Source organism: Triturus cristatus, chromosome 11, assembly GCF_964204655.1.
Source record: "Triturus cristatus chromosome 11, aTriCri1.1, whole genome shotgun sequence".
Lineage (NCBI taxonomy): Eukaryota > Metazoa > Chordata > Amphibia > Caudata > Salamandridae > Triturus > Triturus cristatus.
Genome location: NC_140594.1, coordinates 646,302,471 through 646,327,239, shown reverse-complemented (window position 1 = coordinate 646,327,239; position 24,769 = coordinate 646,302,471). Strand labels below are relative to the sequence as shown.

The 24,769-nt window shown below is 46.6% G+C and overlaps 1 protein-coding gene across 4 annotated transcripts in view; it reads left to right on the top strand.

Moving 5' to 3' along the window:
- Nucleotides 1–24,769, top strand: part of HDLBP (high density lipoprotein binding protein) — a 933,925-nt gene that overhangs the window by 169,778 nt on the left and 739,378 nt on the right. For all 4 annotated transcript variants that reach the window (XM_085634158.1, XM_085634156.1, XM_085634157.1 and 1 more), the window contains exons 5-7: nucleotides 974–1,189; nucleotides 23,163–23,369; nucleotides 23,457–23,672. In XM_085634158.1, coding sequence (XP_085490284.1) covers nucleotides 974–1,189; nucleotides 23,163–23,369; nucleotides 23,457–23,672 — 639 coding nt within the window. The remainder of the gene's footprint in view (nucleotides 1–973; nucleotides 1,190–23,162; nucleotides 23,370–23,456; nucleotides 23,673–24,769) is intronic.

The window sequence follows — 24,769 nt, the reverse complement described above, 5'->3', positions numbered from 1 at the left end:
CAAACTTCAAATATTATTCAAAAATCTTACCAACTTTGAAAACGTAATTACTTACCTGTTTTAGATTGAGGTCCCAGTACTGTGTCTAGGCACCCAGTACTGAGTTTTGGCACCCAGTACTGGATTACAAAAGTAACGAGAACATCTACTATACCTGCAACTTGAATTTTCTTCCATAGGGAATCATTGACTGTTTTCTATGAAATTTCCTCTAAGTGTCCACTTTTAAAATGGCAAAATATTGCCTAAAAATCATAACAGTAATTAAGTCGTCTTTTATCACTTGTTTCGAAGAACTGTCCCAGGACTGAATCTAGGATCCAGTCCTGGTATTACAAAAGTAATCCTGAAAGTAATCTATTGCAAATAACTTAAAGCTCCCATTGAACTCAATGCATTATTGTGTTGCCTATTGCAACAACCTGTAACTTTCTACAAAAGTCAATTGCATATTGCAAAAGTATTTACCTAAATCATCTCCTTCTGAGAAAGTATATTTTAATACCTATTGTTGGTTCTAAAATAAAACAAACCTAAAATTTTTATATAAACCATTGGCCTAGAGTTCAGTTATTGAGTGTGCGTGACAATTTGCTGAGTGTGTGCAACAAATGCTTTACACTGTGCTCTGATACTGCCTTACTGCTTGTCCAAGCTACCACTTTAGAGTAAGGTTATATCTAACTTTAGCCTCTGCCAGACCTCTGGGGACTGTGGACTCTGTACACACTGTACTTATCTGGGAACCGTATATACAGAGCCACTTTCTCACAATAATGTCCAATGACCACTGATTGTCACAGGGCTGTAAATAAAGGCCTTGGGCATATTTGGTAAAATAGTTAAGCATGTGTTTTCTATATTTTGTTTTTATTGCATATGTGTCAGTTGACAAGCTTTCTCTTACGATAGGACTATGGCAGTGTAGGCAATATGCTAAAAGTTATTTATACTTTGAATTGTATTTGTATAGGTCTTTCACGTGCCCTTGGAGGAGAGGAAGTACAAGGACATGACCCAGTTTGGGGAAGGGGAGCAAGCCAAGATCTGTCTGGATATCATGCAGAAGACTGGAGCACACCTAGAGCTGTCTCTTGCTAAGGATCAAGGGCTCTCCATCATGGTATCCGGCAAGCTTGAAGAAGTTATGAAGGCCCGGAAAGAGATAGTCACCAGACTTCAAACGCAGGTGCGTTCTTGGAGTCCCATGCTGGTTTGACTTGTACAGAAAATCTTTAGCAAAACTGTTAAGTGATTTTATAACTGTTAATAATTTGTGGCTGTAACTCTGTTGCTGTCAGATTCTACCGGTCTATGCAATCAAGCAAAGAATCATTTTCTTGCAATATATATTTAAAAATCAGAACTTCAGGTTTAGCAGCATCAGTCTTTCCTGGATTCACATTCTGTGCATTTTCCCGCCATTTATCGGAATTCTTCTTTTGCAGTCTTATCTTTTTTTGTCTCCTGCTGGGTGTCCTCTAAGACCATTTGTTGGTATGGCCTTCCTTTTGTTAATCAGATGTAGGACCTAGAAGCCACTGTGCTCTGTTTTCACCTGCACATTTATAACTGTATAGGAACTTCGAAGAATATCGATGAAATATGTGAGAACATTGACAATACTTTGAAGTTGGACCCTCACTGACCATGTGGTCGGAGAATATGCAACCAATGACCCGGAGGTGTTGGAGGGTAGATAGGGACGCTCCCTTTAAATTTTGCCCAACATGCAATCACAGGTTTGCTCAAAAGTATAGCACGAAGTGCATGTTGTGTATACCAATGACCATAGCACCAAGGGTTGTGAAGCTGGTTCTGAATTTCAGCCAAAAGCACTAAAGTTTTGGAGAAATAAAGGTGGGCATGTTATACAATGATGCAGTCACAGCAGAAACAGACTTGGCTCAAGGACATCTACTTCTCCAGTGAGTTAACCCTAATTGGTGCAGGCAAACAGCTCATCTACCACAAAATACTGAATGTGACACGGAGAGCATTAAAGTGTGGCAAGGCAAAGAAAAACCAACAGTTAACACACCCACACTCCCTAACCCCCCTAGCCCCCTAACCCCACACATCACCACACACCCCCACCCCACCCACCACACCTCCAAGTTTCCAGAGAACCTTCCGGGTTCAAAACAGTAAGCAGCTTAGGGCAAAAAAAGCACAAGAGCCCCACTGGTCCAAGACGAAGCACACTGCAGAAGGCTTCGATCCTTAAACGGGCTTGAAATGGGTCGAGGGGGAAAAAAAAGGCTAAAGACAAGGAAACGCAGAGGAGAAAATTGACAGTCAGTGCTGATCAACAAGCACTTAAGGTAGAGTATAAGAAACATTGACTGGTGGCCAAAATGGTTGCAAAGAGAGGGGTTTTGACATTTTGTTAAAAGGGTTTGGAATCCCAGTAAGGACACCAGAGACCAAATCTGTGGGAAGAGCAGATAGAGCATGAGTGTCTGACTAAGTTTGAACCACGCGAGGAGGATCAAATGAGTTCTTCTATGAAGATGAGGGCAACTTAAGGTACATTGCCTTTCAGGAAGTTGAAAGCTCACATGGAGGTTTGGCATGACCGAGATACTCGCACCCTGGGGGAGGAGGTAGACTCTTATCCTTTAGGGCCATCGCTGCCAGATCTAGTGGTGTACTACTTAAAAGTTAAACGAGCAGCAGACATTTACTGGGTGTAATTGGAACAGACTGAGCCCTCCTGCCTTCTATAAACCTTTTTTTTATTATTGATCATTTCTCAATAAAGAAAACAAACAGTGCAATGAAATACACTACACAGTGCAAAGGCGGGCATCTATACAGTACATGATGAGAATAAAAAATCTATTGGGAGTAGAGCAGGAGCACGCATACAATCATAGACTGACAGTACTGTCGGAACATCAGCGAGAGGAGCATGGACAAGGGGGTACAGTGCAGCACAGTCATATAGCAGATCTGTCCATCACGTAATCCGAAAGAACAGGAGATTAAATGGTGGGCACTGATAGCAAGTAGGCCGTGAGGGGTGACCAAATGTCGTGTGTCCACGATGGGGTAGGCAGTTGCTCAGCATAACATACCAATTGATCTTTACAGTAGGTCAAGTCCTGCAACCAGAGCTTGGTAGTGGGGGCCAACCTGCTCTCCCAACACATAGAGACCCTCAGTTTGGCCACCAGCAGCGCAATAACCGCAAATAGTCTACAGGAGGCCTTGACATCAGCAATAAAACCGAGGAGACATAACTGAGGCGTACAGTCCAAAGGAAGCTCAACCATTAGGCGCATAATCTTTATAACATCTACCCAATATGAAAATGCCCTAGGACAGACCCATGCTAGGTGATAGAAATCAGCATCAGGAGCCCCACAGCGTTTACAGGCGGCAGTCACGCAGACCATATTTGTGTAACTGGGCAGGTGTGTAATACAGTTGATGGATACATCTGCAGATTCCCATTCGACGTTAAGTGCCCAGTGAGGCGACAACTCACCCACTCATCCTCAGTCAAAGCGCGCGGCAAAACAGCATTGCATTTAGTCAGTGCCACCACATCTGAGGTAGCAGCTTCCCTCTGCGATATCTGATAAAGCCTAGTGACAAGTTTCACCCTGGAGGGAGTAGTATACAACAATTGCAGTGCCTCTAGCGTAGGGGGTTCAGCAGAAAATTGCGGATACAGCCCACGCATGGCCAACCTCAATCTGGTGTAAGTGAAGAGGTGCATAGTGGTGAGAGGACCGTCAGCAGCCAAGGATGCTGAAGTGATAAATTGACCCCCGGGGTATACATCTTTCATGGTCACCAAGTTCATGTCTTTGAGGATCCGCATGGCGCCCTCCTCAGTGGTAACCGAGAGACATGTATGATGAAGTAGGGGCATACCAGGCGCATAAAGTGGCAGCTTCTGCACTCGCCTACCTAACTCCTGCCAAGCCTTAACCGTGGTCTGAACAGTATCAAACTCCCCCTTTTCAAACACTTTGTAAGTATTAACAATCGTGGCCTTGAGTGGTATGGGGTGCACCGCTCCAACCTCGACCGCCACATGGGGAATATAAGCAGGGTCATGTTACTAATAATACGCAAAGTGTGCTTGTGCACAGAAATAGTACAACAGAAAATCCGGTGCCGCAAAACCCCCTAGCTCATATGGTAGCGCAAGCTTTTCCCACTGGAGACTAGGCTTTTTACCCCCACGCTAGTGTAATTAAAAGTGCGCGAAGGGAGTTAAAAAATTGACGCGACAGATGTATTGGCACGTTTAAAAATAAATACAAAAAACGGGGAAGAATTACCATTTTTATCAATGCTAGACGGTCGGCGAAAGAAAGGTGCAACTTAACCCAGCGGGCGACCCGCTCTTCAAGCTGCGTGATAGCTACTCCATAATTGGCTCGCACCACCTCCTGGGGATCACGGTGCAGCCACACACCCAAATATTTCACTGCATCCGTACACCACACCAGAGGGAAATCTAAATCAATGGGGGACGTACAATCCGTTCGGGGCAATATCATGGCTTTAGACCAATTTATGCCTAGCCCTGAGAACCACTTGTAGCGGACATACTCCCGAAGGAGAGGAGGCAAATAGAGGGCGGGCTCACGCACATACAGCACCATATCTGCATACATGGAGACTGCCAGAGGGCGCTGCAGGAACCTCAACGCCGCCCGGGAAGAACGTTGCCTCAAGATACAGGCCAAAGGTTCAAGTATGAGCGTAAACCGCAACGGGGAGAGCGGGCAGCCCTGTCGCGTACTGCGCTGTATAGGGAACGGCTGAGACAGAGCACCATTAACCCTCACTCGTGCTGTAGGGCAAGTGTGAAGCAGTTTTATCCAGTTGGTAAAGACAAAGGGTACCCCCATCCGGTGTAAGATCGCGAGCATGTAGGACCAGGAGATGGAATCAAATGCCTTGGCGGCTTCAAGGAGCACTGCCACTGCAGGCAACGTAGGTTCTAGGACATGCATAACCGCGAAAAGCGTCCTAAGCTTATGGGAGGTTTAGAGTAGTCACAAAGCCAGATTGGTCTGACAGAACCATGATTGGAAGAAGCAGCCCATGATTGGAAGAAGCAGCTGCAGTCTGGTTGCCAGGACTTTAGCTAATATTTTGACATCTGTGTTAATTAAGGACAGTGGTCGGTAGAAGTCGCAGCTATCGGATGGCTTGCCCGGCTTGAGAAGAGTGACCACCAGCGCTTCGCGCAATGTTGGAGGTAGGCATTGAGTCTCACAAGCCTCCTCATAGACCTGGAGCAAGCAAGGGGCAAGGATGTCCATATAGGTTTTATAAAACTCCGCTGGCAGGCCATCCGAGCCAACAGATTTACCATTAGGGAGAGCAACAATAGCATCCCGTATTTCACCAGGGTGAGAGGGTGCATTAAAAACTCCTGCTGTCCCCGAGAGAGTCACACTAAAGCGATTGTCGTCCAAATATTGCTGCAGTTCCGCTTCAGCTGCAACTGGACCCTGAGCATAAGTATCCCTATAAAAATCGCCAAACGCTTGCAGAATATGGGAAGTGTCGTGATCGGTAACGCCATCAACTGTGACGGAACTAACCGTGTACACACCCCCTCGAGGTTCCATAAGATGAGCCGCCAGTGCTCTGCCCGGCCGACCAACCTCCCTATAGTATCTAGTCCTGTTTCTCCGCGACATGTGGCGCACCTCTTGGTCTGCCACCTAATTATATTCAGCAAATTTTTCGTTACTGAGGGATAACACAGACGGGTCAGGTGTGCTCTCATACCTCCGCTCCAGCCCTTTCAGCTCACGTTCCAGACATTGTACCCCTGAGTGACCGAGGAACTCCAGCCTGGAGTCCAATGCAGACCCCACGTATGGTCACCTTGAAGGCTTCCCATAATGTCCCCACCGCGTCAACCGATCCGGTATTCCGCGCAAAGTAGTCAGTTATAGCCTCCCAAACACCCTCACAGAACACCAAGTCCAGCAGGGCGGAAGGTGAAGCCGCCAATGGAAGGGAGGGGGAGTGCATGCAGGCATGGTCATGCGGATGAGCACAGGGAAATGATGGGAGAGTGTCCTGGGTAAATGCTCCACATGCACAGTCCACGGGTCAGCAACCAGAAATCTATACGGGACCAGGCAGAACGAGCGACAAGTACCTTCCCTGGTGCAAGGGTGATGCAAGCGCCAAACATCCACCAGCCACAGCGTCAGCATACTGTCCCGCAGAGCCACAGCTTAGGAGGCCGGTCCACAGTAGAGATACCTTATCCATATCGGGGTCCAAAGCCACATCAAAATCACCCCCACAGATAACAGTGCAAGGAGGCAGGTTATAGAGTTTCCTCCATAGATCCTCATAAAAGGCAGTATCGTCGATGTTGGGACCATAAACATTAACTATCACTAGAGATCTACCATACAGTGTACCCCACACTATGAGGCATCCCCCCCCCCCCCCCCAATCATCCTCCTCTACTGAAAGTGGTATAAAGGGAGTGCCTTTTTTAACGCAGAGGGTCGTGAGTACTCTACCCCCCCCCCCGGCATAAGAGGAGTAGGAGGCAGCAAGCCTCACCCCAGCCCATCTGGTGGCAATAGTAGACACCGCCTGCTTGAGAAGATGCGTCTCCTGTAGGAGAGCAATTCGAATGCGGTGATGGTCAAGGTTGGAGAGCACCTGGCGTACCTTCCTCGGATTATTAAGCCCCCTTACATTCCAACTAAGCCAAGATATTGTCAGGTCAGCAGAGTTAGTCATGTCCTGGCAAGGAGATAGAGTCCTGGTACATCGTTCATAAATGGCCCCAAACATTATCTCACCACACCCGCAGTGCCCTACCAATGCACAATTCAGAACATTATAAACCCCAACCACCCATCCCACCCACTCCAGCAGCGCAAGTCTGCTGTGACATCCCAGGAAACAACATGGAATAAAACACCCCGGAGCATGTTGCAGCATGATCCACGCATACAAACATGATCGCCAATCTGGCGGTAATGCAACCAGTGCACAAGAATGTACCAAAGCAGTAAAGACAACTTTGTGGGGATTTCCCATTCAGAGAAGTGCTAGAGGCCACTGGCACCCCGTGAAGAACAGGGTGGGTCGAGACTTAGTAAATTAGGCCATCCAATACCGGCCAGAATTGCTGCTGAGTGGTCACTGACGTAACCCTTACAACAAAGGACCTCTCATCCCCAGCAAGTATTGCAGCAATCATTTAATTCCAAGGAACAGAGACAGTGTAGAGCAAAATATCAATGCGGACACAAACTAGAGAATACATCTGAACATTGCGCCACAGAGCAGTGGAAGCAAGCAAATCTAACATATGAGGACACCAGACCAGCAACGTGTAAGGCAAGGGTGTAACAAACCATGCACAGGGATACCAAGCCCTGCTGCTCAGCCCTCAGTAAACCATTTTCTCACATTGCGGCGATCGTCGTTCTAGCTGCCGAAGGTATTGAAGTGCATCCTTAGGTGACATGAAGATGTGGGCCTTCTCATTATGCTGAATGCGCAGGCGCACAGGGTAAATCATTACATAGGGGATACTGAGCGCATGAAACTCCCTGCACGCCTGCTGCACCTTCACTGTGAAATCAGGAAATAGCTCCACCTTCATTCCCTGATAGTTCAGGCTGCCTTTTTCCCGCACTAGACGCAGCGCGGTGTCTCGATTTGCAGTAATTTAACAATCCGGCTATAATGGGTCGGGCTGTGCTCCTGGAATAGGCCGAACAGCCAAGGAGCGGTGAGCTCTTTCAACATTAAAAAACTTTCGAGAAATGCTCCGCCCCTAACAGAGGTAAGTAGCGTCTCCACATAAAACTCCATGGGCCCAGTGTTGGTCGACTCGGAAATTCCTGTAATTTGTAAATTATTTCGTTGAGAGCGGGCCTCAATATTCTCATTTTTAGCCCTGATAACCTCCAAGAGCTTTTCCATGCCTGCACAGGAGGTACTAAGTGCCTCAACCCGGTACTCAGCTGTGGAGATGCGCTGTTCGGCTTCAGCTAGCTGCGCTCCATGCTTGTCCATCTTGGGTGCCATTGTGTCCATACGCAGATTCAGGTTACCGATTTTGGTATCAATAGTGTGGAGGCTTTGCTGCATGGACCCCATCATGCGTTCCAGCTTAGCTCCCGAGCCCTGCTCAAGATCGGGTTCGGCATCCGAAGTAGTAGGAGTGTGGGGTTAGGGGTGTTTTTTTGGTTTCAAAAGTGAGTTTGCTTTGCTGCTGGTCTGTGCGCCCCATGTCTACTCCAGAAAGCCACCAGATGTATGTAGGCCAAAAATATCGGTGGCGGATAATGTGAGAAAGTGCCCTCTTTCTTGCATGGTATGCCCCCACTTTTTGCTAAATTGCTGAATGTACTTTTACTGAGTGTACCCTGGACTCCTGCCAATCAGGTGCCCAGGGCCTATGTTCCTTCCTTAAAACACACAAACTCCCAATTGGCAAACCCAGGCTACATGTCAGCCCCTAGTAAATGGTACCCTAGGTACCCAGGGCCTTGTGACCAGGGAAGACCCCTAAGGGCTGCAGCACTGATTGTGCCACCCTTAGGGGCCCTGTACCCTTACACACACACACACACACTGCCTTTGCAGGCTGAGTGTCTGGGTGCAGGACAAAATGAAGAGTCGACATGGCACACATCTGTGTGCCATGCCCAACACCCACACTGCCAAGACATATGTCAGTCACCCCTCTGGCCGGGTGCCTTATGCCCATGGTGTGGGCACAGGAGCAGGAGCCCTGTGCCCCTACAGTACCCAGGTCCATTCCCGGGCACTGTAAGTGCGGTGCTGGCATTTCAGAGTACATGGTGCTGAGAGCTCGTCAAACACGAGCTCCACAGCACCATAATGGCAACACTAAAGACTGGGAAGTTTGGTATCAAACTTCTCAGCACATTAAACCCACACTGATGCCAGTGTGATTTAATGTACCATATTCCTAGCCTTAAAAGCATTTCAAAAACACATATCCGGCAAGGCTGTCTTAGTCCGCACAGACAAAATGACAGCCATGTACTACATACAAATAAAAGGCAGGACTCACTCTCTGCAGCTCTCTCAGCTAGCACAGAACATATTGAGGTGAGCTATTCCTCAGAACATTTTTCTCCTAGCCCAACGTGTCCCAGGAGTCCAAAACACCATAGCCGATCTGTTGAGCCATCAAACACAACAGATCCGCGAGTGGGTGTAGGAGAGTAGGGTCTGCTTTCTATGTTCACCCCCACTTTTTGCTTTTGCTTTACTGGTTTTCGACTTAGATGTGGCTGTGGGCCTGCCAACCAGACCCACAGCCCTGCTGTTCTCTCTCTAAATTGATACTATGTACTTTAGGTGCATAACCCATTTGGATAGGATCACCTTATTGGCCCCTGTACAGTGTACCTTAGGTACCCAGGGCATAGGTGTATCCTAGGCCTACCAGGGGCTGCAGCATGTATTATGCCACCCCTGGCCTGGCCTTCCATTATGACACAACTGGCTGATCACTCAGCTGGGGCAAGGTCGTGTAATCACTCCTTGCTTAGGTGTAGTATTCCTATACCTAACTTATATAGACACACCTGTACCTATCAGTCACTCCTATGGCAGGCCTTAACAATCCTGGAGGCAGAGTGCTTGGTAACATGTGAGATGGTGCTCTAGCATGAGCTGAGCCGGTCTGCAGCTTTCGGAACCATGTCCTTATAGCTGTTCTATGATATAGCCTACCATATACTCTTAAAGTGCCTTATAATGTTAAACGGTTATGGTAACTATGGTTTGGCTTTATCAAAACATGTCGTGTAAGGTGTTTAACACTTTGGAATAATACCCCCATCCCATTTCTGGGGATGAGGATATTATCCCTCCCTTCTAGAGGGAGAAGACGTGTTGTAACCTACTTACCCGGTTAAAGTTAACCAGAGCCCCAGCACCACAAAATGGATGCTGCTGCCACAGACACAAGTCTGACCTCCTGCTGCTGGGAGTGATCCCGGCAAGGGAGGCTTGGACAATAGGTTTCCTGCCTTGGGAGGTGCGAGCACCACCCCAGACAGGCCTTAGTGTATTGGGGCAGGGAGGGATGAAAAGAATGAGACATGCCTGGGGCACACAAGGTGTCCTGTGCATAGTCCAGTTCAAACCGGTACTGGGGCACTCCAGCCCCAGTCCTGGCGTGAAACTGGACAAAGGGAAGGGGGTGTAACCACCCCCCTCCCAGGTCCCACCCATAAGGCGTGACCTAGCAGGTAACCCAGCCCCCCAGATTAGTATAAGAGTGGTAGCTGGGCCCCAGGAGATTAGATTATCCTGAACCTGCAACTTGAACAGAAACTCTGGACCTTCGACATTCGACGAAAGAAGAAGACTGAAGAATCTCCCGTGTGGCCAAGGAGTGGCTACCCTGTGCAAACGGGCACCATCAAGAGACTACCCTTTGCTTTGCTGAAGTTCTACGAGGGACCGACTGCAGAGCCCGGCCAGAGCCTTGACTTCCAGATTTCTCCGACCCTGATCCACAGCCGAGCTGAGATCCGTGGAGGCGACGAGAGACGTGGGACGGCTACCTGGGAAAAGTGGCTAGTATCTTCAAGCGCAGCTTCTGAGGCACCCTCGAAGTTGTGCATCGGGGATTGAGAAGCCCCAACCCCAAGCACCATCTGCACCGAAGATCAGCCCCCCCCACTCCACGAGTCCTGCGTGGGGCCCTTCTGCATTTTCCTGCTTGCCGCGTATGTCCGGTTGCTTGCCCGCTGGCTAGTGGCCTTTGTGACGACGCATCCTGAAATCTTCACCGCTGGTTTGGCTCCTCCAGACTGGCTCCCGCTTCTTTGCAAAAGAGAAGCACCCCAGACCTTCCTGGTCTGCACCAGAAGCAAGTCCTCCGTTCTTCGTGGGTTCCGCTTGCCAAGGCTTGGTGAGTCCTAGTCCAACTTCGACGCCGCCGACAGCAAGAGCCTTCGTGGGATAGCTCGCCTCCTGGTCCTGGTCGTCCTCGACGTTTCCTGGTCCTCGTGGCTGCAGCGACAAGCTTCACCTTCACCTGCAATCTTCACGACATCGCCTGGTTCCTTCCTGGTTCCACGTGGTCACTGGCTAGTGACCTTGACTCTGTCCCTTCTGCTTGCAGGTCTCCTCTCTTCTTGATCCCAGCCTTGGGATCCACTGGACACTCTTCACTGACTGCCTGTCAGCAACTTTCCTTCAGGCATCCATAGAAGTCCACGACGAAACCCGACGCAAGTTCACACCTATGCACCCGCAGCCTGTGGGCTAGGTAACTTGGGTACTTCGGTGCTCACAAGGGTAGTGACTATCCTAGGGTCTAGTTTCTGAGTCTCGACTCTCTAGCTCCTTCAGAAGTGTCCTTAAACTGTTAATTTCTAACAACTACTATTTCTATCGACTTTTACGCATTACGTGTGAGTGTTTCCACTCTGCACCTGAATCCCGTGGGCCTCCCACTTCCTAACTGTTCCTAGTGTAGTGTAGCCCCAGCGATTCCGATGGCCTAGGCCTATCCTATTTCCGTGACAGTGGTCCTTATACCACTTACTTAGTTTATGGTTTGCGGGGCCCCTAGGGCCTAACTGTATTACTTACCTGTGTGACTTAATGTATGCTTAAATAAGACTGTGTTGTACTTACCTCTAATCTCATAAAGAGTGCTGAGGGTTTGACGAGAATAAATACACTTTATTCTATATATATATATCTGTTGTGGTGTCCTTTCATTTGGTATTCAAGGGATTATATATGGTATCACAGCTGGCTTCACATGCCATTCAGAGTTTAGCCTAAGACTGCTCTTGTCCATGCTACCACTAGGATAGCTGGTCTATAAGGTTGACTTTACAACCAATCACCATAAGGGTATTTGGACTGATATAAGGTGTACACTAGAACTAGTGACATCATACATCAGGCCAACTTCTCACAGTGGGAACTTCAGTCGCAAGTTCTTCAACCGTTTTTTCAAATGTGGGGGCAACCACAGATAGACCTCTTCGCCACCCACACACGCCAAATGCCCCAGCTTCGCCGCCAGATATCCACACCCATTGTCCAAATGCAATGCGATATGAACTGGTCAGGCAGATTTGCCTACGCTTTTCCGCTTCTCCCACTCATTCCACTAGTGGTTTTCGAACTCCAGCAACATTCCTTAACTGTCATCCTAGTTGCTCCAAGTTGGGCCAGACAACCGTGGTACACCACATTGCTGGAACTCTCTGTAGTTCCACACCGAAAACCATACCTCTCTCCATGCCTCTTAACCCAGAACCATGGAGAGATCAGACACCCGGACCCAGCTCAGCTCAACCTGGCGATCAGGCTCCTGAGGTCCTAGAATTCGGTTACCTTAACCTTCCCCCTGACTGTATGAACGTCATTAAAGAAGCTAGACGACCTACCACTAGAGCATGCTATGCAGCCAAGTAGAAACGTTTTGTAATATAGTGTCATAATAACACCAATCCCCTAGATGTCTATCCAACACATCATAGGCTACTTACTACACCTCCAAAGATGCAACTTAACCTACACGTCTATTAGACTGCATCTTGCTGCCATAGCGGCATATCTACAAAATAGACAACATCTATCACTCTTCAGAGTACCTGTCATAAAAGCGTTAATGGAAGGACTCAAAAGAATAATTCCCCTCAGAGTGCCACCTTCACTCGTGTGGAATTTAAACATCGTTCTCACAAGGCTCATGGGGTCGCCATTTGAACCTCTACATAAATGTGAGCTACAATTCTTAACATGGAAAACTGCTTTCCTAGTAGCTACTACGTCTCTCCGAAGAGTTAGCGAACTACAAGCACTAGCTATTCAGGAACCCTTTCTGCAAATGCATCATAATAAGGTTGTACTCGGAACTAATCCTAAATTCCTCCTTAAAAGTCATTTCTCCCTTCTACCTCAATCAATCTGTGGAGCTGCCGTATTCTTCTCGCAGCCACAAACAGTCGCAGAAAGAGCTCGTCACACCTTAGATGTCAATAGAGCACTGCTGTACTACATCGAGAGAACCCAACCTTTTCGTAAGACCAAACAACTATTTGTGTCTTTCTCACCACTACACAAAGGCAACTCCATATCAAAATCTGGGATAGCTAGGTGGATTGATAAATTCATACAAATTTGTTACCACAAAGCAGAACGTAAATTATCTGTTCCTCCTAAAGCCTACTCTACACGAAAGATAGGGGCTTCCATGACATTTTAAGGGAACATTCCCTTAGATGATATCTGCAGAGCAGCTACATGGTCCTCACCGCACACATTCACAAAACACTATTGTGTAGGTGTGCAAACTGAAAAAGCTAGTGTGGGCCAGGCTGTACTCAAAACACTATTTCAAACTACTGCGACAGATAGTGGTGGTCGCCGCTAGGAGCGATTACTGCTATACAATCTGTGCATAGTGTGTAATCTGCAGCTCATATGCCTTGAATGGGAAATGCTACTTACCAGTATGCATCTGTTTTTGGCATGTAGAGCTGCAGATCTACACACGCCCACCCACCTCCCCGGCTACCTTTATCTGTTCCAGTTTTATCTTATTTAGATACAGCACACATGGGCATCTTTACTATTTCTTACAAAGCTCCATCATTTACCTGCTGGCGAAAAACAATCTGAGGATGGAGCCGATGCCCATTAGCACTATGATCCTAAGGAGGAGTCACCTACCTCGTGACTTCCAAAGACTTTCCAGGACAAAAACAAGTGCAAACATCCCGGCCCAACACCAGATGGCGGTCTAAGCCGAGTGTGTAGATCTGCAGCTCTACATGCCAAGAATAGATGTATACTGGTAAGTAGCATTTCCCTTAACCCTTCTCCACCATACATTCCACCTTCACCCTTCGATCAAAATGTACTCATTACACCTACACATTCTCCTCCACCATCACCTGACCCACAGTATACAGGGGATGGGGATATAGATGACTACACCACAAGATAATGAGTCGTGGGATAATTATAATTCTGAGCCCCCAACCAGATAATGACCATGACCTAAGTCCATCTAGACCTTCTCCAGACAAAATTGGATATATTGAGCTCGTTAACAGCTGCACAATATCATGGCGTAGAGCTTCATAAAGAGACTTTAGAGGAGGATTTTCTGTGTGACACACTAAGTTCATCTCAAAAGGCTACACAAACTTTACCGATGTTGAAGGGTATGCTTAAACATATTGATATCTTTAAAGATCCTGTAAGAGCTAGAATAGTCACTCCCAGGGTGGAGAAAGTTCAAATCTGCACTTAATGATCCTGTATATATCAAAGGCTAGTTACCCTTGGACTCTCTGGCAGTTTCCAACGTTCGTGAAAGAGCTAATTCTCAAACAGGATAAGCCCCTCCTCCTGATAAAGTGTCCAAATTACTTGACGCTTTGGGCAAAAGAGTAACGTCACAAGCTGCTAATCATTGGTGCATTGCCAATGCTAAAGCACTATTGGCAAGGTATGATAGAGCTCATTATGATGATTATAAATATCTAAATTAACTAAAACCTCTATCTGGTGTTTCTTTGGCACAGCAGGGCTCTGCTCTGGGCACCCTTAAAGGCCATCTTTTGGCCATTTCGGCTTTTCTCGCCTTCCTGATCAGCCTTCTCTTTTTAAGTCCCTTATTGTAAATAGATTTCTTAAGGTCATTTCTTACCCCTTTCCTGCTATTCCTTTCGTAATGCCCCAGTGGGGCTTGAATCTGGTTTTAACGTACCTTATGTTCTCCTTCCGGGCTGTTACATAAGACTCTTAACTCTCAAGACTGCTTTTCTGGTTGCCATCACCTCTGCTTGCAGGTTGAGTGAGCTTCAGAATCTTTTTTCTAAACCTCCTGTTTGAGGCACTTGAGCTGTAGATCACATGCTAAGCATTAATCGCCATCTGATGTGTGGTCCTGACGTTTGCACTTAGTTTTTGTTCGAATAAGTCTTTCCAGTCACGTGGTAGGTGTCTCCTCCTTTCGGTGATAGTGTGCATGGGCATCGACTCCATTGTTAGATTGTTTCTGCCATCGGGTTCAGACGTGAATTAGTGTGCTCTGGTTCAACGCTATTCTCGGGTTCCCCTCTGTGCACAATCCACTACCCTCAACGGTATTGTCTCTATCTCGTATTCCTGCTTTCGCGTATCATATCTATTTCACAACTTCGATCGGAAAACCTTGTGTGAGGCCCTTGGGCCTAGTCGCAGTGACTGAATTCGCAGTAGATGGATCGGACCCCATTCCACTTCTGCACCAGGTGCCCCTCCAAGTACCCCCGCACTGATCTTCATAACGTGTGCCCGAACACATTGAAGACAACTGCGAAACCTGCCGATTCTTCTAATCGAAAAAGATGCTCTATGACCATCTGGCTTGACGTCACGAGATGTATCAACATGAAGACTACAAGGACTCCGCTCTGGACCTGTACGGGGAATATGTCAATGAAGAAATCCTCTAAGCACATGGAGCCGAGGAGGAAGAGCAAATTTACGTGTCTGAGGAAGACTCTGACATCGAGGAAGACATCGCACCCGGTCAGCCTACTGTGAGTAAAGATAATACTTTGTCCCAAAAAGTACCCCTTAAATAAGCTTCAATCCCTCCTCCGCCTTCGGGCCAAGATCGGCACCAAGATGAAGTTTCCAACGCCCCGCCATCGGGCTCGGCACCAAAACAGATAGTAAAGCCTTCAGGCTCGGGAACAAGTCTATCTTCGGGGTTCGGCACCGAAAGATGAGCTAACTGATCCCTCAAACTTCGGAACTGAAATACACCTCAGATCCAAAATCATTGGAGCTGAAATCCTCTACCCCAAAATCCCCGGCTCCGAAAACGCCGGCACCGAAATCTTCGATGCCGAAAATCATGGCCCCAAATGAAAAGACTGTTCCTCCTCCACCCAAGGAAACTAGTTTGGACGTTCCGCCTGCTAACACAAACCCCAAACAAAAGGAATTGGTTATTAACCCAAAAATAGGACACCTTTCTGCAAAGCTGCCAGGAAAAAGAAAACCAGAATTTGAGCAATCTTATCATATCTCTCTAAAGAGAGAATATGGGGACTAATACTTCTCCTCCACCTCTTTCACCATCCTGACCTCTTCCACCAATTGACCCTAACCTTCTTATACTTCCAAAAATTCCCCTCCGCCACAATCACCAGTTGAGCACGATGATGCGAATGGCGATCTAGATGATGCACATGGGGATGTACCACAAGATTATGCTTCAGACCGCCGAGTAGATTATAACAGTCCTCCTGACAATGATCCAGATCTATACCTATCTAGACCTTCTCCTCCAGATGATATTGTGGGGTTTATAGAATTGCTTAATCGAGCTGCACAGTATCATGGGGTGCAACTCCATAAAGAGCCTCTCGAGGAAGATTTCTTATTTGAGACACTGAGTGCATCACAAAAAACTACACATACACTACCTATGTTCAAAGGTATGTTAAAGCATGCAGATGAGGTGTTCAAAGAGCTAGTACGAGCTAGTATACTCATACCTAGAGTGGACAAAAAATACAAGGCAGCTTCTACAGACTCCATTTTTATTAGAGGTCAGGTTCCACTCGATTAATTTAATTGGTGGTTTCAAATGCTCGGAAACTAGCAAATTCTCAGTTAACGGGAGACGCTCCGCCTCCTGATAAGGAATCTAAATTAATAGATACCTCAGGCAAGAGAGTAGCAGCACAAGCAGCCAATCCTTGGCGCATAGCTAACACACAAGCACTCTTGTAATATATGACAAAGCTCATTATGATGGGCTAGAACAACTGATGCAATATCTGCCTGATAAACATAAACCCAAAGCTCATGACCTCGTTCAGGAAGGGAAACTTGAGTTCGAGGCATATGAGCTGCAGATTACACACTTAGCATTAGATCGCCATCGGGTGTTGGGCTCTAATGCTTGCACCTTGGTGTTTTGTTGGAAGAAGTCTTTAAAGTCACAAGATAAGTGACTCCTCCCTTGGTCGATCATAGGCATGGACTCCATCCTCAGATTGGTTTTTTTCCGCCATTGGGTTCGGATGCAATTTTGCGCACCGGTTCGAAACTGTTAAACTTTTTTCGACGCGCAAATCTTTCTATAACTCTTCAAATTGACTTCGAGCATCGAAAGCTTCGCGCCTTTCATTGGTTTGATTCCAGCTGTCGACGCGGGCCGCTGGGCCTATCCACGCCGTTAAGGCCTACGGCTCATGGAAAGGACGCGGTTCAAAAAATGCCCCCAGTGTGGAGCTAAGTTCCCACACAGTGACCATCATAAGGTCTGTAACCTGTGCCTTTTGCCAGAACACAAGTCCAGCTGCCAAGCCTGCGCCTCTTTTCGGTCGAAAAAGACCATTCGAGATCGTCTGGTTTGACGTCCCATCATGGTGCAGAGGTTCAGCTCCGGAACCAGTGGACATCTTTGACGAAGGCCCAGATGTTCCAGAAGAAGATTCCGAAGACGTACAAATCGTGTCTGAGGCAGAAGACTCAGACGATCCCATCACTCCTGGTCCAGGGCCTACGTTCCTTCCCTAAAATTGCATTGAAGCTTAAACCCAATTGGCATCTCTGGCCACATGTCAGCCCCTGGTAAATGGTACCAAAGGTACCCAGGGCACTGTGACCAGAGAAGACCTCTAAGGCCTGCAGCACTTATAGTGCCACCCTTAGAGTTCCTGTACCCTGACACTCACACATTGCCTTTGCAGGTGGTGTCTTGGTGCAGAACAAAGTGAAGTGTCGACATGGCATGGGACCTAGCATACCAGGGACAGGCTCCTGCCCCCTTTCCACAATATGGGGTGTACCCACCACAGTAAAGGGACCCATTGATCCCTGCCCTTACCTACTTGTAACGTCCCTAGATCTAGTATTTAGGGGGCACCCTAAACATTGCTTCCTCAGATTCAGCCTGACAATAAGAAGAAAAGGACAGAACAGCCGTGCACCCAGCTAACGAGGAAGACAGCTACTGACTTTTCCCCAGCCCTACCGGCCTGTCTCCCCTCGAACCTGCTCCTGTGAAATCCCGCTGTGTCCTGCAGCCAGCAACCTCAAAAACCCGGAGGACGTGCCTGCCTTCACTTCCCTATGCTGCTTCTCCTGTGAACACCAGATTTGTTCAACTGCAACCCGGCCCGAGCTAGAGTGGAAAAACACAACTAGGAGGTCACCCGGCGATCCTGACCGGTGATCCGGCGACCCCTGACCTGCCTCCAGCCGACGCCTGCAGCCTAAATCCAGAAGGCCCTCTTGACCGCAACCCGGAGTTGGAAAGAAGATCCGACCTCAAAAGGCACCCCTGCACCTGACGCCCCACGGCCTTGTGTGCCCAAACCAACGAAGCGTAATCAACCCTTATCTTCCCAACTTACCTCTCGAAGTAGTGGTCGCACCCAGAAGTCCTTTGTCTCCCTGCCTGCAGTGCTTTTGCAAACCAGACGTCAAAACAGCACCCTGCACCGGGCCGCCCTAGTGCCACTGAGGGTGCACCTTTTGGTGCTAGTTTGGTTCCCTCTTTGCCCTGCCCTAAAACCTAGGAGCTTTGCTCCCATAGCCTTGTGTCCTGCTTGCCAGCAGCCACCAACCGGATGCCCCATATCCTCCATAGGATAACATTGAGCCTCAACACTCTGCACCCGGCCGCCTTCGTGCCGCTGAGGGTGAAACAAAAGTGCATCACTGACCCTGGGGGACCCCTGAGTCTAACCCCAGAACCTTAACTTCCACAGACGATTACTTGTGAACCGATAACCTGTTTTTCCTCCATAGGATAAGTTTCTACGTGTGGAGTTTTGAAATCTAAAAATCTTTAAAAATCTCACAAATATCTAAAACTTATTTACTTACCTGTTTACAGGAAATGTCGAAGTGCTGAATCCAGGCATCCAGCACTGAGTAAGAAAAGTAACGTACAAAGTAACTTACCTGCAATTTACTGAAAAAGCCTATTCATTCCAATGTACTGTATTTGCGAAGTGTTGCAACCTACTGCATTCCCTGTAAATCAAACAAAGTACAATTTCTATTGCATTTTCAAACTGCTCTATATTCAGCAACTTATTACTTAAAAAGTATTTAATGCTTACCTGTGCCAGGCTTGCTTGGTTCTAAAAATAAAACCGTTTATATTTTTATACAAACACAATTGGCCTAGAGTTCAGTTCTTGGGTGTGTGATTTCATTTGCTGACTGTGTGCATCAAATGCTTAACACTGTCCTCTGATACTTCCTTATAGCTCGACCACAAATAGAGAGTAAGGTTCTATCTAACTTTAACCTCTGCCTACCTCTGGGGCCACTTGGACTCTATACACACTATACCTCATTTTGGTGTAGTGTATATATAGAGCCAGTTTCCTACACTAGCGGAACACCTCCCAGGAGTGAACAATCCAATAGCAGACTTCAGCAGGCAGACAAATTCACAAATGGGAACTTCACCCTCAAGTTCTCATCCCCTTCTTTCAGATGTGGGGGTTTCCAGTCATGATCTGTTCGCCACCCACCAAAATGCTAAATGCCCAAACTTCGCCTCCAGGTATCCACACCCGTATGCAAAGGCAATGCTCTATGGATGAACTGGTTGGGGATATTTGCTTACGCTTTTCTACCTCTCCCAGTCATTCCACCAGTGGTTCAGAAGCTCAGGCAAACATCCCTAACACCAATCCTAGCAGCTCCCACTTGGGCTTGCCAACTTTGGTTCACTACCCTCTTAGAACTAGCAGTATCTCCTCATCAAAAGCTACATCTCGCATCCAGTCTCCTCACGTAGAGCCATGGAGAGATAGGACATCCAGATCCCAAACCTCTCAATCTTAAAATTTGGCACCTAAAGTCATAGTTTGGTTATCCAAATCTTCCACCAGACTGTATGACTATTATTAAAGAGGCTAGAAGACCTACTGCAAGAGCTTGTTATTCAGTAAAATGGAAGTGGTTTGTTATTTATTGTAATAACCATGTTATTCACTTGAAGCTTCTATACAAAATATAATTTATCTGCTACATTTACAACGTTCAAATTTAGCGTACACGTCTATAGGCTTACAACGTGCGGCACTAGTGGCTTATCTTCAAAATAGACAACATCTGTCCCTTTTCAGAGTGCCTGCTAATAAAGGTTTCATGGAAGAACTCAAGAGTTTCACCTGCACCTGTGTGGAATCTTAATATTGTCCATACCAGGCTAATGGGTCCTCCCTTCTAGCCTTTACATAAATGTGAACTACAGTTTCGCACTTGGAAAGTAGCTTTCCTTATTGCTATCACATCAGAGTGAGTGAGCTTCAGGCACTAACCATAGAAGAACCATTTTTACATGTACACCAAAACAAAGTGGTTCTTCGTACTAATCCTAAATTAAAGTACTTTCTGCCTTCCACATCAACCAATCTGTTGAGTTGTCTTTGTTCTTTCCTCAACCAGATTCAGTGGCAGAACGTGCTCTAAACACTTTAGATGTTAAGAGCATTGCTGTATTACATAGAACAAAAGCCTTTCGTAACACTAAACCACTTGTTGTTGTTTTTGCTCCACCACCCAAAGGCAATCCCATTTCTAAATCTGGTATTGCACGGTTTATAGTTAAATGTATTCAGATATGTTATGCAAAAGCAAAAATAACTTTACTTTACAAATTCCCTCTAAAGCGCATTCCACTCACAAACTGGGGGCTTCTTTGGCTTTCTTAGGAAATATTCCCTGAGATGGCATCTGTAAAGCTGCAACAAGGTCTACACCACACACATTCACAAAACACTATTGTGTAGATGTGTTAGCCCGACAACAAGCTAATGTAGGCCAGGCACTTTTACGTACACTATTTCAAACCACTGCAACAGCCACAGGTTAGCCACCGCTTTGTGAGATTTACTGTTGTATAGTCTATGCATAGCATGTGATCTACAGCTCACATGCCTAGAACGGAATATGCTACTTACCCAGTTTGCATCTGTTCTTGGCATGTAGAGCTGTAGAGTCACATGCGCCCACCCACCTCCCCGGTTATGTGTATCTGTTCCCGTACGATCTTACGTAGATAATTACACGTGGGCAACTCTATTCTACTCTTACTTAATCCATTCTCACCCTTAGCGGGAAAAAAATCTAACAATGAAGTCGATGCTCATGATCGCCGAAAGGAGGAGTCACCTACCTCGTGACTGGAAAGACTTCTTCGAAAAAAACAAAGTGGAAATGTCCGGCCCCAACACCAAATGGCGATCTATGCATAGCATGTGACTCTACCGCTCTACATGCGAACAATAGATGCATACTGGGTAGGTAGCATTTTCCTTCCCTGATGTTCATCTGGACAAGGTTGTCCATCGAACTAGACCTTCTTTTCTTCCCAAAGTGGTTCTCTTTCCACCTAGGACAGACCATCACTTTGCCCACCTCCTTCCCGCCCCGCCCCGCCCCCTTCCAAGGAGGAAGAGAGACTCTACCGCCTGGATGCTAAACGTGCGTTATCTTTTTTGATCTGGATCGCACAAAACAATTCCGGGTAGATTATCAACTCTCTGTTGGCTATGTGGGTGCCAAGAAAGGTCTTGGTATGCAAAAACGGACCATCTCTCGATGGGTCATTCATTGCATTAAAATCTGTTATTCATTTGCACTTTGCCCAAAAAGGAGCCTCCGATAGGGCTGCGCACCCTTTCCACCTCTGCGTCCGTAGCTACTACTGCTTTAGGACCTGGAGTTCCCCTCGGTGACATCTGCCAGGCAGGCACGTGGGCATCCCTGCACACGTTCACAAAACATTACTGCCTGGATAGTCCAGTCCGGAGAGACCGCTTCTTTAACCGTTCAGTTCACACCAGAAAGTCCAGGAGAACTTGTGCGCAGACCTACCTCCTGGTTTGGTATTGCTGGGATATCTATTCTAAGGTAAGGAATCTATAAGTAATAGTCTTTCAGATGAACAAGTTACTTACCTTCGTTAGCGATATCTGTAAGACATATATTACTTATAGATTCCTTAACGCCCCACCCATCCTCCCCGTTCTGCGAACTGACTCCTAGAATAAGGGACTCCCTTTCAGGGGCCTAGTTTTGTGCCCTAGTGGGCAGTGTCTTGCATGGCTCTAAGCTTCGGCGTGGAATGTTATGTAAAGAACTAATGTCAGCCTGCAGGGGTGGCGCCTAAGTAGACACCGCGATGTCATTCTGGCAAACACAACACCGACGGATGTGGAGTCGACCGATGCCACCTACTGACGCGCAGGGGTACTGCTAACAAAAAAAATCCCTCATCCAGTCTGACTCCTGGGGGTAATTCTAAGGTAAGGAATCTATAAATCTATGTCTCCTACAGATATCTAGCTAACGAAGGTAAGTAACTTGTTGTTAAGTGCCTAAATCATTTACTGCTACAAATCAGACTGCCTTTGGGTAGTGAAATGGCCCATCCACGCCTGGAGATATGGTTTGTTTTGTGTGTTCACAGACTTTTATGTGCGTGTTGTAGGGTTCTCTGCACAACTGGATGGTAGAATCCGGGTGGACACTCACACAAGCAATTTACAGGTATAACAGCTTGCCCTCAAGATAGCTTCGCCTTGGCCAGGAATAGAAACATTTGTCATAAGGGACATTTCTTCCTTAACTTTTTCATGTCTGTTTATAGTATTTTTCTTTGAAAAGCAGAATGACAATTCTGATGTTTGCATTTGATGAAATTCATGTTTGAATGTAACTCTGCAGCGTACTTGACTGTAAATATTAACTGGTCCACATAATCACACTTTTTTGTAAAGCTGCTAGTGGTGTTCTCGTTTCTGATCTTTTGGAATACTATACTTAACGATTCATATTGTCCTGGTAGCCTGACTTGATATTTTGGACTGGAAGTCTTATATTTTCAACTATTTACTTTTTAGGGCTTATCTTGTATATGGTCATTAACTTTGATGTGAAATAACAGAAGTCACTAGGACTTCTTAGAGGCTTGACATGCCCCCTTACCATATGCTTTTTCAGAGAAAAATATTCAAATTACACTTTTCTTTTTCTTTCAGCTAGTACATCTGGTTCTACTTCTCTGTTAATGTGAATATTTTTAGAAAAGTGAACGGACTTTTACCTGATTTTGGAAAATGTAATGTAGACTGTTTCTCCTCTAGGCCTCTGCAACCGTTGGCATACCAAAGGAGCACCATCGCTTTGTCATTGGTAAGAACGGTGAAAAGTTGCAGGACCTGGAGCTCAAAACTGCTACTAAGATCCAGATCCCTCGCCCTGAAGACACCAGCAACCAGATAAAGATCACTGGAACCAAGGAAGGCATTGAGAAGGCACGGCATGAAATCCTGTTGATCTCCGCCGAGCAGGTACGTTACCGTGCTGTCAGTGCAGTTCTGTCCGTCATGGAACCATCTGCTTTTCAATGGCTTTTTTTCTCTGCTTCCTTCCACCAGGATAAGCGTGCTGTGGAACGCCTAGAAGTGGAGAAGGTTTACCATCCTTTTATTGCTGGCCCGTACAATAAACTGGTGGGCGAAATCATGCAGGAGACTGGGACGCGCATCAACATTCCACCACCAAGTGTCAATAAGACCGAGATCGTCTTCACGGGCGAGAAGGAGCAGCTTGCCCAGGCTGTGGCTCGTATCAAGAAGATTTATGAGGAGAAGGTATGTGCTACATGACCATGTTCAGCTCCTCCTAAGGCTTGGCGGGAGGATTCCTAACTTGTGATCTCTCAACCACCAACCTACTTGAAGGGTTTTATTTTTAAACCATATTTATAGCATCTTCAGTAGATACACAAGTAATATCTACCTTCAAGATTTGGCGGCTTAGGTTTTCCAGGAGCTCACAAGTTTAATGTAATTTTTCAGATTTTTTGCTCTATTGTTGGATTAGCCTAGCACTGCTGTTGATGGTTGCCTCATATTGAACTTGCAACTTGAGTGCTGCGCATAACTGGGATTTCATCCAGGCTGTGAAGGAGACTGATGTATGGGGCTATGTGGTTCTAGTCTAGGGACACTGGCTTGTTTAACTGTTCCAATGTATGCATACTGCGGATGGCTCTCCCTGGTAACTGGCTAGTCCCCCCCCACCCCCCCATAATGATCTTAGGGTTGTTACAATTTGTTCCCAGTGTAACAAGTGAGTAATAGGGTTTACCAAATGTACAAGTTTCCATCCTCCTTAAACATCACAATGTGATTTAGTCACTTGTGTGGGTTGTTTGTAGGCAAGTTATTTCATGATGAATATTAATGGCTCAATAAATACAATAAACCTTTTAGTGGACAGTACAAAACTATTTCTTTGTAAGTGTTTTATAAATATGTCCGAGGCACATGAGCTGTAGATTGTATACTTTAGCATAGATTGCCATCTGGTATTGGGCTCGAATGCTTGCAGTTTGTTTTTGTCGAAGTTTATGTAGTCACGATATAGGTGACTCCTCCTTATGGTGATAGTGCGCATGGGCATCTACTCCATCTACACCATGGTGTCGTTATCGAAACCCCTTCTAAACTCAATCACTCACTGTTGCAAAGTCATCCTGTGCCCTCGGCATCTCCCAACTTTTTGCTGACTGATGCTGATGCTCTGTCTAACCAGACCAGGCTCAGTGCTATGCTGAAAAGAACACATTAGAATACAATTAAAACACCTAACATACACTAGAGTACACTATGGTATGGTGGGGAACCCCTGTAATTGGCATGACCTACCCCATAGGCCCCTAGTATATAATAAAGGCAGGGGATTG